The sequence below is a fragment of the Planococcus citri genome, chromosome 3 (assembly GCF_950023065.1).
Source record: "Planococcus citri chromosome 3, ihPlaCitr1.1, whole genome shotgun sequence".
Classification (NCBI taxonomy): Eukaryota; Metazoa; Arthropoda; class Insecta; order Hemiptera; family Pseudococcidae; genus Planococcus; species Planococcus citri.
This window is the reverse complement of record NC_088679.1, coordinates 42,248,108-42,263,915: the sequence shown is the minus strand read 5'-3', so window position 1 is coordinate 42,263,915 and position 15,808 is coordinate 42,248,108. Positions and strand designations below refer to the sequence as shown.

Below are 15,808 nucleotides of genomic sequence, written 5' to 3'. Positions count from 1 at the left end.
GACTTCAAATTAGGGTGGGTCACTTTCAAACTTTTTTCGAATTCTGTTGAAGCCTAAAAAAAATCGTAGCTGAATGACCTCAATAAGCCGCAGAAAAAATTTCAATATCGTGCTTTTGATCTTTTGCGTGGTATCTTATAATTTTTCTAATGTCTGTTCATTAAACTGACGCCATTTCAGTGTAGCAAAGTGATGGATTCGAAAAATTAATTTTTAATTACTTCATCCTGTATTTACAAAAATTCTGATGATCATGCTTCGCGAATGATGAATCTTCAATTTTTTGGTCAACGTTTGACCCCTCCAACTCGAGCTCAAAGTTGAAAATTCAAAAAATTCTATATCGTGTCGAAAAAACTTTTTTTGTTTTTTTTCAGCTTAGACTTCTCAAAAAATTGAAACAGTTGAATTTTTTCAAATTTTGATAAGTTTGAGCTTGAGTCGGGGAGGGGGGTTATAAACGTTGACCAGAAATTTTCAAATTTTTCCTGCATCTTATCGAGGTCATTTGGCCATGATTTTTCGCTAGGCTCCGTCGAGATTCGAAAAAAGTTAAAAAAACGACCCACCCTTAGCTTACGCTTGAAAATTATAGCTCATTTTCCAATATTAGAGTACGCCAATTCTTAGATAGGTACGCCAGCACCATTATTTTTTGAGACTTTTTAGATCATGATAGGTACATACTTACTTAAATCTAATCTTTTTCTGAATTTTTTGTTTCTGCAAGAGGTGCAATATTCTATACCTATATCTATCTGTTTACTTGAGTAACATAGGCTCAAGTCTATATCTCTGTACATATACCTAATATGTGATAAGCCTAGATAGTAAAGCAGAACATCAAAAACCCTGTTTTTAGATTATGATTTGAATACCGCATAGTTCAAGTGCCTTACTATACCTACTACCTACTAGCTATACCTTTACCTACATCTACATGATGAAGATGAAAGAAGACGGTGAGATAATAAGAACCAGCAATGTAGATAAAATATACCCGTGCTTATATAGGTATTAGTAAGAAATGTCTTTACAAGTTATTATATGATTTTCGACGCTGGAAATTAAAATAAACTCGAGACATCTAGAACGACTATTCCGTATACCTGCGAGATAATTTAGAAGTCTCAGTTGGTAGGTGAAGGTATTGGCCGTAAGAGCTGCGGCGTTTATCGTGTGAATTAATATTAAAGACGCGTTTTTGGTGGAAAACGGCGCGGCGCGGCGGAGCCTGTGACTGTGAGTACGCGCATGTGGATATGGAAAGACTGTAATATATTCGCGAAGAATATTGCCTTAGTGGGATCTAGTTTGGAATGAAATGCGAAACGAAATTAGGGAACGATTCAATAATTTAAGGAATTTCCTACCTTATGTCGACGCGGTTATTATTTTGCAGAAAGCTCTCTCATAATGAGAAATAAATACTAACCGGAAGTCGATAATTGTTCGGCTCCAGTATTGTTTTCGACTTTTGTAATCAAGAGCGAACGAAGCTTGTCCCGAGTAATGTTGACGAACACCTTAACATTTTATAGCGTACCTCTGTAATACATGCCATTATCTGCGCTGTATTCGCTTTTATTATTAAGTATTTTTCGTCCTAACTGATATCATGTACGTAGAATACCTAGACCTACTATACCTACTCGTATTAGCCGAAATTGAAAATTTTCCGACTTCTTGCAGGTTCAACGTACGTTTCAATAATGGATAGCGCGTTTACATTCTCCAATGTCACTCAAGTCTCCACTTCTACCAATGCTGTAGGCGATAAACGCTTGATCGACGAATACTCAAATGCTAATCGCAGTGCACGAGATACCAGATTGCTCAAAGGTGAAACTATGGGTGGTTTGAAAAACTGCGAAAGTTTCGAAATCGGAGATAAAAATAAACGAGAATTTTATTCGCCTAATTATCCAGAAACATATCCCGGTAATTCTCAATGCACCAGAAAAATTGTCGGTAAGTCATTAACACGGAAATATTTGCATAGGCTAAACTTTTTTTGTACTTACTTAACCACTATAATTATATGTATTTTTGAGATTATATCGTGATTTACCTCCCTTGCCCTCTGCTCCTTGAGATACATAATATACTTTATTCCATATGATAATTTAATAAGTATTCACAAGTGATGGATTGGCCAAACTTATTCATTTTTTCAAAAGGTAGGATAATACTATCAATTTTTGCAATTTAATGACTAGGAATAATAACGACTTCATAAAAAATTGTTCTAGTCTTAGAAGAGTTGACGCGTGAAAATCCTCAACAAAAATCTCAATTTTTCAACTCATGTGTATAATTTTTCTTTTTAAAAAAATCATCAAGTGTATTGAGAATTTTTAAGTTTGAAAATAAATAGGTAGAGGTACCTATATATAAGTACATAGGTACGTCGAGGGAAGATAAACTGCCCCTACTCTACTATGATTTTACCCTTGAGGCCTGAAATGAATGACGAAACCCTTAGCATATTTACTAGATACCCCCGGGATCTTCTACAAGTTTATCAATAAGCAGACTTACTTGTCTTATTATTTTCCCCCTAGTTTAATGCGTATTCAAATTGCATTATAATTTTTTGTGAAACATTTTGCGAAGCTAGATCGCATTAAATTTAACTTTTACACCACACATTTAATGTGATAGACTTTTTTATACTTGAGAAAAAAATCAGAAAAACTTTCAGCAACGAACATTCTCCGACAAACTTCCTGTAAACTTTTGTTGAAATTCCGAAGAGATGTCAAAAATATATCAAACGTTGCACTACAATTCATAAAATTTTCTTCGTATAAGTACACATAGGGGTACCTATTTTTTTCGTTTCGTGATTTTTTTCACATCATTATTTTACTATGAAAAGGATATTATAAGAGAAGCAAAGTAAAACTTGAATCATTTCGATTAGAAATTGTTCAATTATTATTCGAAACACGACTTGAGTTAACTTTACAACTTCTTTAGGTAGGTACTAGGTGGTGTGGTGTAATACTTGGCGGATTCGTTTTCTTAATGTACTTCTTTGACGCTACTTTATGTTTCTGAATATAAAATATTCTAAAATTTTACATTTTAATTACACGTAGGTATTAAAGATTCTTAATTTAATGTATGGGTAAACAAATTTATCACGTTGTTTGCAAATGTTGCATAGAGGCTTCTATGTACGTTATTCTCCATACATTATATGGTTTTCGATGTGGGTTTCTTAATGTAGATGTATGGAAAAGATTTGTACGCGATGTAACTCGAGTAATTATATGGATCAAATGATCTGACATTTTCATAAATTGTTGATCCTACATTGATTCTGAGAAAAAATGGTCCAACGGTTCTCCAGTCATTTGGACATTTGAATACCAGTTCGGATGATTTCGGAAATTTGAATACCACTTCGGATACCTATTTTAATAAAATTTCAATTGTAGTAGGTACTTAATAATTTTGTTCTCATGTATGAAAAGGGGTCTACAACACTGTATGATCATTCATTGCAATCATTGCTGCTAATTGAGGCAAATAAAATGTTAGAAAACCCATTTACGAGTATTTATAAAAAGTGGCCTACTCGCATTTCATTTCAACCTGTGCTGATAATAGGGTAAATTAAATTTCAGAAAAAATAGGTAATTGGCTACAGAAACTAATAAATTTGAGGGGGAAAAAACAGTTTTGATCATTAGTTGTTGAGCAATTTTGGATAATACCTACTTAATCTTGAAATTTACATTTGGAGAAAATGATAGGTAATAAAAAAATTATTTAATAGCCACCTATATTAATAAACAATAATAATAATGATAGGTACCTAAGTTTTATCAAAGTAAAACCATTTCAAGATTTCAAAAAAATATATTATAATTTATAATCATTCGTGATAACTGATAAGTATATCTATCCCCGTTTCGTAGTAATTTTTTTAAATCGATTATTTTGAATAAAAATTATTGAAATCTTGATAAATCGAAAACTAACGCATCAGTGCGTTAGAGTTTTCATTTTAACTCGTACTCCAGGGTGTCTACTGGCAAGAAAAAGGCAAGAAAGTTAAAAAAAGGCGAGAAATTCACATGGGTGGCAAGAAAGTTAGAAAATAGTGTAGAAATTCCTTCGAAAAGCAAGAAAATTTCCAAGAATTCACATCAAAAATCTCTGAAAAATTGAAGTTATCCCACCAAAATTTTAAGTTTTTATTTTGTTAAAATTGATGATGTTCTACTTTTCGAATTAAAAATTTTCCAAAAATTTTGCCCTCGCTTCGCTCGGGCCATTCAAAATACTATTTTCAAAATTTTCAAGAATTCAAAAATTAAATGGGAAATTTTTCATTTCCAGGTAATACCCAAACCATTTGAAAAGTGCAAATTTTTCATTTTCTGAACAGAACGACTAACTTTTCAAAATTGTTGATATTATTGAGCTTCGCTGAAAATGTAAAATAAAAGCATACAAAATGGTCGTTTTTTCGTTTTTTACACCAATTTTTTCAACAAATTTTCGCTCTCGCTTCGCTCGAGCTGTAATTTTACCCTCATTTCAGTACAATGATCATTCATTGTGAAGAGTTTTCTGAAAACTACCTAAAATGTACATTTTTCGTGTCTAAATTTCTGATTTTGCTCTCCCCTCAATCACAAATAAGAATATAAGGTCTTTTATGGTTTGATCCTGTAATTGTTGTATATGTCACTGGTATTTAGCACATTAAAATTTTGATTTTTGTCGGAAAAATAACAATTTTTTGTTGGAAAAATGACATCATACAGCATACACCCCCTCCCCCAAATAACCTGACTTCGATCCGCATTCGAGTGAACTTTTTATTTTGTTACTGTTTTCATCATAGAATTGAATTCACTTCAGTAGACATGCCTCAACGTCTGTTTTTATCACGTTTTTTTATTACTATTTTTTCATTTGAGAAATTAATTCACTTCTCTACTTTGAAGAATAAATTTTTGAGAAATTTTGTTTGGGAGGGGGGGGGGTTAGAGGGGTTAGCGAAGATTATCTAGATGCGTAAATTTGAAGGGGGGTAAGAAAATTCATTTTTGGAAGCAAGAAAAAAGCAAGAAAAAGGCGAGAAATTCGCTTTTTTGATTTTAGTAGACACTCTGTACTCGTATGTAGGCTGCCGATTGTAAAATGCTGTTGATACTGGATTCATTAAACTTACATTCAAGCATCAGGTACAATTAGTTGATTGGAACCCTGTTAGTAAGTAGGTATAATTCTTATTTTTCAACGCCGAAAATTACTTTATATTTTCTCTTTTAAAAAAAGTAAAAAATAAACAAGCAGGACCAGACCACGGCGGCGCAAAACAATATTAAGAAAATTTAATCAAACGAAATTTCAAAAGTTATATAATACTCGTACGTGTTATAGGATGTGGATATTTGAATTTTAAACGGTGTGGCATTTTTTTAAAAACGTTTGGGATTTGCGTTAAAATAAATGAGGTAGAAAAAAACTGTTTATAATATAAAAGTTACCAAGTAAAACAAAAGATGACCCTTTTTTTTGGTTCAAATTTAATTACTACTATGTGGCGAATGAAAAAAAAATCTTCAACTTTTGCTCATTTTTAAAATCCTTATTGTTGAGTCCATCAAAAAAATACATCATCATCTTTCTGATTAACGCTTTTCAAGTAGGTAGGTCTACCTGCACCTAATAGTTAGGAAAAAAGAATAATTTTTCGTTATAATATTCGTTCAAATTGAAACCTTTCAAGCAAATTTTGTAGCAGGTATCTGAACCTCGGAGCATTCTTGTTTTGTAAAACTTTTTACGAATAAGAATAACATCTGAATTTGCATTATTTTTTCGCGGGATTAACTTTTTTATGAAAGAAACAATGGAACGGAGATACCATAAGATGGTAGTAGATACACAGTGAAATCTATACAGTGAAACGCATTTGCTACTGTGGTGTGATATTTTGTTCCTTCGGGAATCAGAAAAGCCTGAAACGCTTATACAATGTGCTCAAACATTTATGCGTTTATGTGATATGTAACTTATATGTACTATTCTTAGATTTATTCCGTAGGTAGTAGGTAGGCCTACTCACATTTTTACAATACTCATTGAAATATTGTGTCAGAAAAATGTAATGCAGTTACACATTTCAATTCAGTCCATAATTAGGTGGGCTGTCATCATATTAACATGTTTTGAATGGATTCATCCGCAACATTTTCCAAGTTCCCATTGGTTCTTCTTAGAATGTGCTTATTGCATGTATTATTGTTTGATACTTTAAAAATTCACCTCAAAAAATTTGTCTTTCACCAAATAAGGTTCAAGGTATATTTTTATTAGGTTTTCCCATTCGAAATTTTTATTAAAGTATATTTTATTCGTGATTTCTTGTTGAAATGTAACATGGACGATAGGAGGGAATCGACTCAATTAAGTTGTTATCTCATTTAACGACTTATTTTTTGAAAGCAATAAAAAGATATAAGAACATCGAGTTTCCATAAATAAAAGAATTTTGGAACAAAAATCAGTGATTCATAAATTTTTAACACTTTTTTTTTGAAAGGAAACTTCAAGTTTTAGGTGAAATATTTTTATTAGATACGAGTAGGTACGAGTATATAGTTGAATTTGAAATTTTAAACTAGTAGGCACCATTTTTGAAAGGGCTGTAAGGCTTTAATTTTTTAACAATGATGGTTTATTTCAAAGTGGGCCCAACGCGTTGTTTTATTGCTACATATCTAACAAACGTTTTTCTAGTTGATGTTTTATCGCGGTGTATTTGGATTAATCATTTTTTTTCATCTTGGAGAAAAATATGCAGCAGCCCGGTCGCATTCTTTGAACTGTTCCTCATTTCAAAATCAGCCCTCACCATCAGCATACCAATGATCTTAGGTTGATTTTCAACCACTTTGGATTGAAATCATAATATCTGGAAGAAATAAAACACCCCGATGAAATTTTCAGAACTGCTTGAAACGATCAAATTGTTAATTTTCGTATTTTTTGGTAATTTTTACATATACGAGCGTAATAAAAGAGCTCTAATTGTAAAAAATTCATCAAAAGCCAAAAAATCTCGATTAGGTAGGTACATACTTCGAAATTTATCTAGAAGAGATAGTTTGGGTATAGGTACTCTCGTGTTTAAAAAATTCAAATTTCATGCATTTTGAAACCGTGCGGTTCAAAACATTTAGGTGCCTTTTTCAGAGGGACAGGACACCGTAGCCTTAAGTATACTGGCAGATTTGTGCAAATCCCAAACATGCTTGCAGTTTCTGTGGTTTCTCTTGAATAAACCCATTTTCCTTCGGGTACATACAATCGCATATCGGTAATATAGTTAATAGACTTGACCCGATTCCAGACAGGGAGACATTTGTGCGTGGATTTTTGTTCTTATTCCTGTAATTTTAAGACACTTACAGCAAATACGAACGAAATTTATAAAAACTACCTATCATCGTAGCAACATTGTTTATAACAGTGTGAAAAGTGTCGAAATGAATGCCCGGGCAATGTTGTTATTTTCAACGTTGCTTGCTTGATTTAGGTTGTGACATAAAACTGGGCTAGTCCTAGTTTCATATCATATGGCAATCGTATATAAGAAAAATATAAAAAGCCTGTAGCTCTATTTACTGAACATGGCGTTCATTATGAAAGAAAATGTAGAATTGTAAAATAAATTTTTCCAAGATGATATTATTAATATCAGTCTGGTGTAGAAAACTCGCTTAAAAATAAAGAAATTCGATGAAGTTTTAATTCATTCATTATAAATGTGGTTGTTGAATCTTTCAATTTTCGTTTTTAGCGTTAAAAGTTTATCAAAAATTTATCACAAAAAGTTGTCTAAAGTTTTTAATACGAAAAGTATGATATTGTAGAATTTTTAACGTTGTAAATAATGAAAAAAAGATTTCTTTATTAATGCCTCTATAAATTCTCAGTGCTACAAGAGGAGCCTATTGATTTATATAGGCTCAAGTCAAAATGAATAGAAATATGATCATAAAATATTTATAATCACGATTGCTGGATAGCTCAGTTTGATGTAGTAGGTATAGTGGGTACCTACCTACCATAATTCTATTTCATTAGGCGACGAAATGAAGGATGTTTGATATGCAAATGTGCATAATTACTGAGCTCTGAATACAGCAAGCAGTACATCAGTAATTGATAATTATTTTGTAAAGAGAGCGCTTTTAATTGACCCGATTCTCGCATAATAACTTCCAAAAATTTTCACTTTACTTTTCCACGAATTATATTATTCGATTTTATTTCTGCTCCTCATTCCTGTGCCTGCAGCATATCAGAGATGAAAAAATTATACAGCCTGTAACCATCGTAAGTTTTCAATTTTCATGTTTTGATGGTTTCAATATAGCGGCAGAGTATTAAATACTTACTCCTCGCTCGAAAGGAATTTACCACATTTCTTCACATCCTCCACGCAAAACGCTATCAGTCATTAAACATGATAAACTTGTACCTAACTAAAATAGATGTAGCATTTGAGAAAAAGCTCGCAAAAGTTTTGATCATTTGAGAACGAATACGACTATATTGGCAAATATCTTTGTGAGACAATTCGGCTTGCACGAATATAAATTTCCTTTGAGTGTGGGTAGTACATTTCATGCTATAAGTACCTACTCATAATGTTCTTCTGCTTACTTACTCGTACCAAAAATATTAGAAATTAGCCACATTTTAAGTTAAGAAGTTTTATGTTTTAGGAACGCAATATTTTGGTCTATGGGTGATGAAATTAGACACCCAAAGCATCGGGTAGATACACCTCAGACGTTTTTTTTTCAAAAAGTATTTATAAAGCGTTTTCCCCCTCTCGCTCCCCTTAGTTGTAACATTCATAAAATTTTTCAACTGTAGAATGCCACAATTTTTTTCTGGGAAGCTTTGTTTGTTCCCTTACTTTTTAAAAAGAAATTTGGTTTGGATGTGTAGGTTTAGGCACTTGAATATTTTGATATCTATTTGATTAATTTCATCGCTGAACAAAGTGATTTCGGATAAAATTGTTTTAAATCTCAAATTCGTATTCGAAAATGAGCATGTCAAGGACCTTCACTTGAAACTTCAATTTTTCAGTAATACATATTACTCGTATGCTCTCGTAATTTTAATAATTTCTTCAACACGGCAATCATCATTCATTGGAACATGAACAACATCTTCTTTATTGACGATAAATCTTCCTCTTCCAGCTGCACCACTTTATACTCCCACCAGTTCTGTGCAAATATTTCTTTAGATTTTAAACCAAAGCATGAGAAAATTGAAAACACAAGCAACTAACATCATACGAGTCTTAGGTAGGTGGAAGATTAGCCTTTGCGCTATACCTACGCTACGCGTATAAATTTCTTAAGGTGTTGTCATGTTTGCAAACTGTTTATGGTAGAAGATAAAACGTCATGCTTCAACAAAGAAAATTACGATGATAATGTGTTAGCCTGAAGTAAAAATCCTACAGGTAGATGCTACGAGCGACGAGTTCTTTCCTAATTCAAAACTTTTTTCGGGTGAAAAGTTGAAGATGTTTTTGAACAAAATGAAAAGTTTTTTTTCATTTTTTTAAATTGTTGAAAATTTACCTACCTATGTAGATTTCGTAATTGAATAACTGATCTTGAATTTAGATCATGCGTTTATGTATGTACTTGGACCTATTATAAAAGATGAAGAACAGAAAATTAAAAAGAACGAAAATTTAGCGCTATTTTCAAAAAATTTGAAAAATTCTTCCCTTTCTGAAGGGTCATTTTTAAATTCATTTTTTGACTTTTTTGTTTTGTTTTGTTCTTGTAGTAAGTCAATTTTTAGATTTTTTTTTAGATATATTGATGTTTTAATAATCTACTAGATAACCCGTTTTTCGCGCATACTGCGCTCCTCTTCTAGACGTGAATTGTTCATTTTGAAAATTTTGAAAGCATCTTTTTTCGCCTATAATTCCCAAAAAGTCTTGCTTTTTGCTAACATTGTTATTGTTGCTTTTTGCCGGAAATTGTGAAAGTTTATGGCTGTTTTAATAATTGACAGAAAAAAAAATTGTTTCAAAGCAAAAATTCCAATAATTCTTACTTTTTCATCAAAAATAACCCAAAGCGTAAATTGTTCTCTAAAATATCCTGAAAAGCATCACTCTGTCATCGCTTTATCATTCATTAAAATAATGTCCTACTTTTCTACAAAAATTGAAAAAAAGTATCAGCTTTCTTATAACAATTGCCTGAAAAGTCATGGTTTCATTTAAAGTTGGCAAAAATTTCAAGTTTTAGGCAAAATTGCGAATTAGGCTACCTACTTATCACTTTTTTAGCAGAATTTGCTGAAAAATTCCAAAAATACTTGTTTTTTTTCCTACAGTTGAAATGAAACTAACACATCGGATTGGATCTAATACCACATAACTGAAAATTTCAAAGTTTCACTTAACTTTGACCTGGAACTTTTTTAAGCTTTCTTCAAAACTGTGAATGTGTCAAAATGTATTTTATGGCAAGCTTTTTCTAAGCAGACTATGAGTACTCTGAATATTGGTTCGGTACTGGAGAATACTTCAATAAAATACTTACTTAACACAATTTTAGAAATATTCCAAGATTTCCGAGTCAAAAATGCAATTAGGAATTTCCTTAAAACGTGATTCTAATTTTGTCAAGGACTCACAAAAAAAAATCAACCCCTCAGTTGAAAAATCTAAACTCCTACATATAACAGTAGAGATTTTCCCAAATAGTCCGAAACTTGCATAAGTTGATGAAAAAGTGAGATGCTAGATATAACCACTCCAGAACTCAAAAAAATGAAACCATGGTTCCAGGATTAATTTTGATACCCAATGTGCTAAAAATAGCACTTTTTCATGTGTACATCAACACCGTTGTTTTTCTGTTTTGAGCTATTTAAAAACTTTTTAAAGCTCCCTTCAGAAACTTTTCAACTTTTGATAAAAACCATCACATACTAAAGTTTAAAAGCTATTTTCAAATTAAAATATTATTGAGTAGTAGAGAATACTGATTGTATGAAGCTTTTTCATGTTTTTTAAGCTTTAGGATTTCATTTAAGCTTTCTTCAAAACTGCGAATGTGTCAAAATGTATTTTATGGCAAGCTTTTTCTAAGTAGACTATGAGTACTCTAAATTGGTTCGGTACTGGAGAATACTAATTTTTTATGTCATATCTGAAGCTTTCTAAAAAATTTTCAGCTTTAAGCTTTCTTCAAAATTTCACGAATATGGTCAAAAAGTATTTTTTGGCAAGCTCGATATAGGTAGACTATACATACTTTAAAATATTCATTGGGCACTGGAGTATTCTAATTTTTACATCATATTTGAAGCTTTTTGAACTTTTTTCAGCTTTAAGCTTCCTTCAGAATTTTGCGAATATGGTCAAAAAGTATTTTTTGGGGAGCTCTTTTTAGGGAGACTATACATACTTAAAATATTCATTGGACACTGGAGAATTTTAATTGTTCTTATGAAGTATGACGCTTTTTGAACTTTTTAAAGCTTTAAGCTCCTCCATGACTCACCCCACAACCTCACCAAAAAAATAACTCCAGATTCGAACACTACGACCTCGAAAACATATCAATCGACATATCACACAATAATATAAGAAACATTTGACATTTCAGCTTTTTTGAACTTTAAGCTTTTTTCAAAACTTTACGAATATGGTCAAAAAGTATTTTTGGCAAGCACATTCTAGGTAGGCCATACATACATTAAAATAGTTATTGGGTACTGAAAAATTCTAATTGTTTATGTCATGTATAACGTTTTTTGAACTTTTTCGAGCTTTGAACTTTTTCCAAAATTCTACAAATATGGTCAAAAAACATTTTTTGGCAAGCTCTTTCTAGGTACACTATACGTACTTGCGCGTATACATCGACACAGTCATTTATACTACCTTGAACTTTTTGAGATTTTTGAAGCTTTTCAAAGCTTTAATCAGAACTTTCCAAAGTTTTGATACCACAACCCCACCAAAAAACTGACTCCAGATTCGAACTCTACGACCTCGAAAACATATCAATCGACATATTACACAATATAATATAAGGAAAATTTGACATTTGAGCTTTTTTGAGCTTTAAGCTTTTTTCAAAACTTTACAAATATGGCCAAAAAGTAGTTTTTGGCAAGCACATTCTGGGTGGACCTCTTACGTAATTTAAAATGTTTATGGGGTATTGAAGAATTCTAATTGTTTATGTGCATCATGTACAAAGCTTTTTCAACTTTTTCGAGCTTTAAGCTTTTTATAAAACTTAACAAATATGGTCAAAAAGTATTTTTTGGCAAGCTCTTTCTAGGTGGACCATACGTACTTTCGCGTATACATCGTCACGCTTGTTTATACTGTATCAATTTTTGAGCTTTTTGAATCTTTTGAAAGCTTTTTTCAAAACTTTTTGAACTTTTGACCAAAATCTGCACATCTACAGGTCAAAAGCTTTGTTTTTGAGACATCGTCGAACAAAATCGGTTCGGCGGTTCTTCCAAACGAATGATCACAAAAAAAAACACCTTGCTATTAATATATAGATATTGAGCTTTTTTTGAGTTTTAAAGCACAAATTTTTTGTGAACTTTTTTCTTCAACATATGACTTTTTTAGATGCTCTTTCAAGGTATAATATACGTACTACTGTGTATACGTCGAATGCGCTACGTATGGACAAAAATCAATTTTTGAGCTTTTTTGAGCATTACGGCGCAACTTTTTGAACTTTTGATTAAAACCTGCACATCTACGGGTTAAAAGCTTTTTTTTGAGACTTCGTCGATCAAAATATAATATACATATTTCTATATGTCGAATGCACTACGTACCTATAGGCTAAAATCAATTATTGAGCTTTTTTGAGCTTTATGGCGCAACTTTTTTATGAACTTTTTTCTTCGACATTTGACTTCTTTTGATGCTCTTTCAAGGTATAATATACGTACTTCTCTGTATACCTCAAGTTGGCTACGTATAGACAAAAATCAATTATTGAGCTTTTTTGAGCTTTAAGGCACAACTTTTTTGTGAACTTTTTTCTTCAACATTTGACTTTTTTAGATGCTCTTTCAAGGTATAATATACGTACTACTGTGTATACGTCGAATGCGCTACGTATGGACAAAAATCAATTATTGAGCTTTTTTGAGCTTTACGGCGCAACTTTTTGAACTTTTGATTAAAACCTGCACATCTACGGGTCAAAAGCTTTTTTTTGAGACTTCGTCGATCAAAATCGGTTCAGCCGTTCCTGAGATCTCGCTGTCACAAGAATCCGGTCATAATTTTAATATATAGATTTGTGAAAATAATCTCGTTCTTTCTTTCAAAAATGAAAAGATTTGTTTCGTGTGTTGCATTATTCAGAATTTTTATTTTCGGAGTAAATTCTCAGAACAGTGGCTGGAAGGGTACTTGGTCGAAATCTGAATAATTTAAAGTTTTACAGAAAAAAATTGCAATTTGAGGTTCAATTTCTTTTCATCTTGATGGCAGCAGGTTGTTATTAACGATCCATGACCTGACTTTATTGTTATACTCGAATAATATTGGTATTAGATAGGTCTGGTATAGCTAATTAGGAAATGTTTAAACTGTCCAGTACTTTCGTAACAGCCAACAATACGGAGGTAAAATGAGATTTAGTATTCGTAAATTATTTCCTGTTCGACCGTTGACATTTTGGTCAGTAACTGGGCGATTTGTACTCTTTGTAAGTCAGGCCGAGGGTAGACGACGAATTTAGATTTGTTTTTGTAAAATTATATTGTCGTACTTACTGATGTTGAAATATTCACCGCGAGGTGGGTAGTGGGTACACGAGGGGGATAAATATGAATGGAAATTAAATCACGTATTCCACCGTTCGCTATTATTTAACGCAGATAAATTACATTCGATTTATCCACTAGAGAGAGCTTTCTGAAGTTTCACTATTCAGGGAAGAAAGGCGAGAAGCTGTTCGGCGAATACTTGCGAGTTTTAATGACAGCCGGCGTTTTTCTCGACATTTTAACACTTCGTTGCTGTGTTGAAATTTTGGTATGGCATCGAATTGAATAATTTTTACACGATAGAACGCCTCAGCAACGTTCGTCGTCGGGTGACTTGTTAGAAAAAAGTTCGCTAGCAAATATATCTTTGGAAAATAACCCGGCATATTTTTATGTACACCGAAGCATATTTTACTTACCTACGATGAAGAATAACTTCCGCCTGAATATTAATGGTACAGTCGAGTTTTGCGCGTATATTTCTATTATCTGATTATTACCCAAGTCTGTCAAAAATCTCCGAGTAAATATCATACTGATACTTTTTTTAGGTGGAAAATCTCATTTCTTGTTTCGGGATATACCTATTACCTACTTACCTATGTTTAAAAAAAAGAAAACTTTCTCGAGGGTCATTCAACTTTCTTAATGTCAGTAGGAAAAAAATCCTAATCATATTTTGTCGACCAGTTTCATCGAGAAGAAAATTTTAAGGACCACTTTTTGTCGAAAGTTTTATTGCACGATGACTGTCACTTGGTTTAGTAGAAGAAAACTTTCGGATTATGTGTTTTTCTTTAAACTTTCTCCTTCTAACCGATTCATGTTAAGGTTACTATCTAAAATTCAACGGAATAATATATTTCAATCGTAGTCGACATGTGGAACAAACGTACCAGGAATTTTATTTATTTCCTTTTATGAACTTTCTTTCCATCTTCGTAATTTTTAACAAACTTGTTTTTTTTTCAAGCACATAATCGTTACAAATATTCGCAATAGAATGCGAATTAAGCAAAATGTTTGGTAAGAATTGCGTTTAACCATCACCCATTTTATATTCCTCGACACAATTTGTTTTGGATTTTGCATTGTGTTCTTGTTCTACCTATTCAGAAAAATATCGTATGCAAAAAAGACTTTTGTTATACTTATACTCTCGTGGATTGTTATCTTCATTGTTATAATTCATGTCCCTGGAAGTATGAAATGATGATAATAATGTTCGGAATTCTTTGAATGTTCCAATAACTTTTAGGCCACAATGAAGAAAACAACAACGAATTTTATACGAATATTATCCTTCTGAAATAAAAAATGTTCTATTTCATTAGTAATGTCTATCTATAAGGTATTATTCTAACATTAGGTAGTCTCCGTCTATCTTTCTGAAACCAAGAATTTCGGATTCTTAAAATTCCCAAATGTATGAATCAGTTGAAAATGGGGTAGAGGTATCTGCGAGTTACCGAAGATTATTGCAACACCTTCTGAAATCTGAAGTGATTTTGAATTGTCGGAAAGAAATCAATGTTTACTGGTTTTAGATCGGTTTGAAAATGGTTGTAGTCGATTCAGGAAAGTGCAGACTATTTTAAGGCGTACGAAACGTTTCGAATAATTTTTTACATAGCGGAGTAATTCTGGAATTTTTTTTGAATTCGAGATTTTCAAATTGAAAAAAAATCAGTTTTCATTTCGTTATCTTGGGTTTATGATTCACCTCCCCCAATAGATTGAGAGTCCCCATTGAACTTATGATGGCATTGAATTTTCAGCTGCAGAATTCGATTACAACTCCTTTTGAAGCGATTTGATATCGTTGCCTGTTGAAAAAAAAATATATTTTTGTTCGAGGCTCCAATAATCGGTTTGAAATAAGTTGCCATCAATTTGGTGGATCGACTCGGCCGAGTTTAGTGTATGGACCAATTTTCAGATTTCAATCTCAAAGTTGACTCTT

The 15,808-nt window shown here is 32.1% G+C and overlaps 1 protein-coding gene across 1 annotated transcript in view; it reads left to right on the top strand.

Annotated features, from left to right (window-relative positions):
* The window catches only part of Neto (Neuropilin and tolloid-like), a 117,397-nt gene that overhangs the window by 79,671 nt on the left and 21,918 nt on the right, over positions 1-15,808 (top strand). Inside the window, exon 3 of the mRNA XM_065356898.1 lies at positions 1,693-1,971. Coding sequence (XP_065212970.1) covers positions 1,693-1,971 — 279 coding nt within the window. The remainder of the gene's footprint in view (positions 1-1,692; positions 1,972-15,808) is intronic.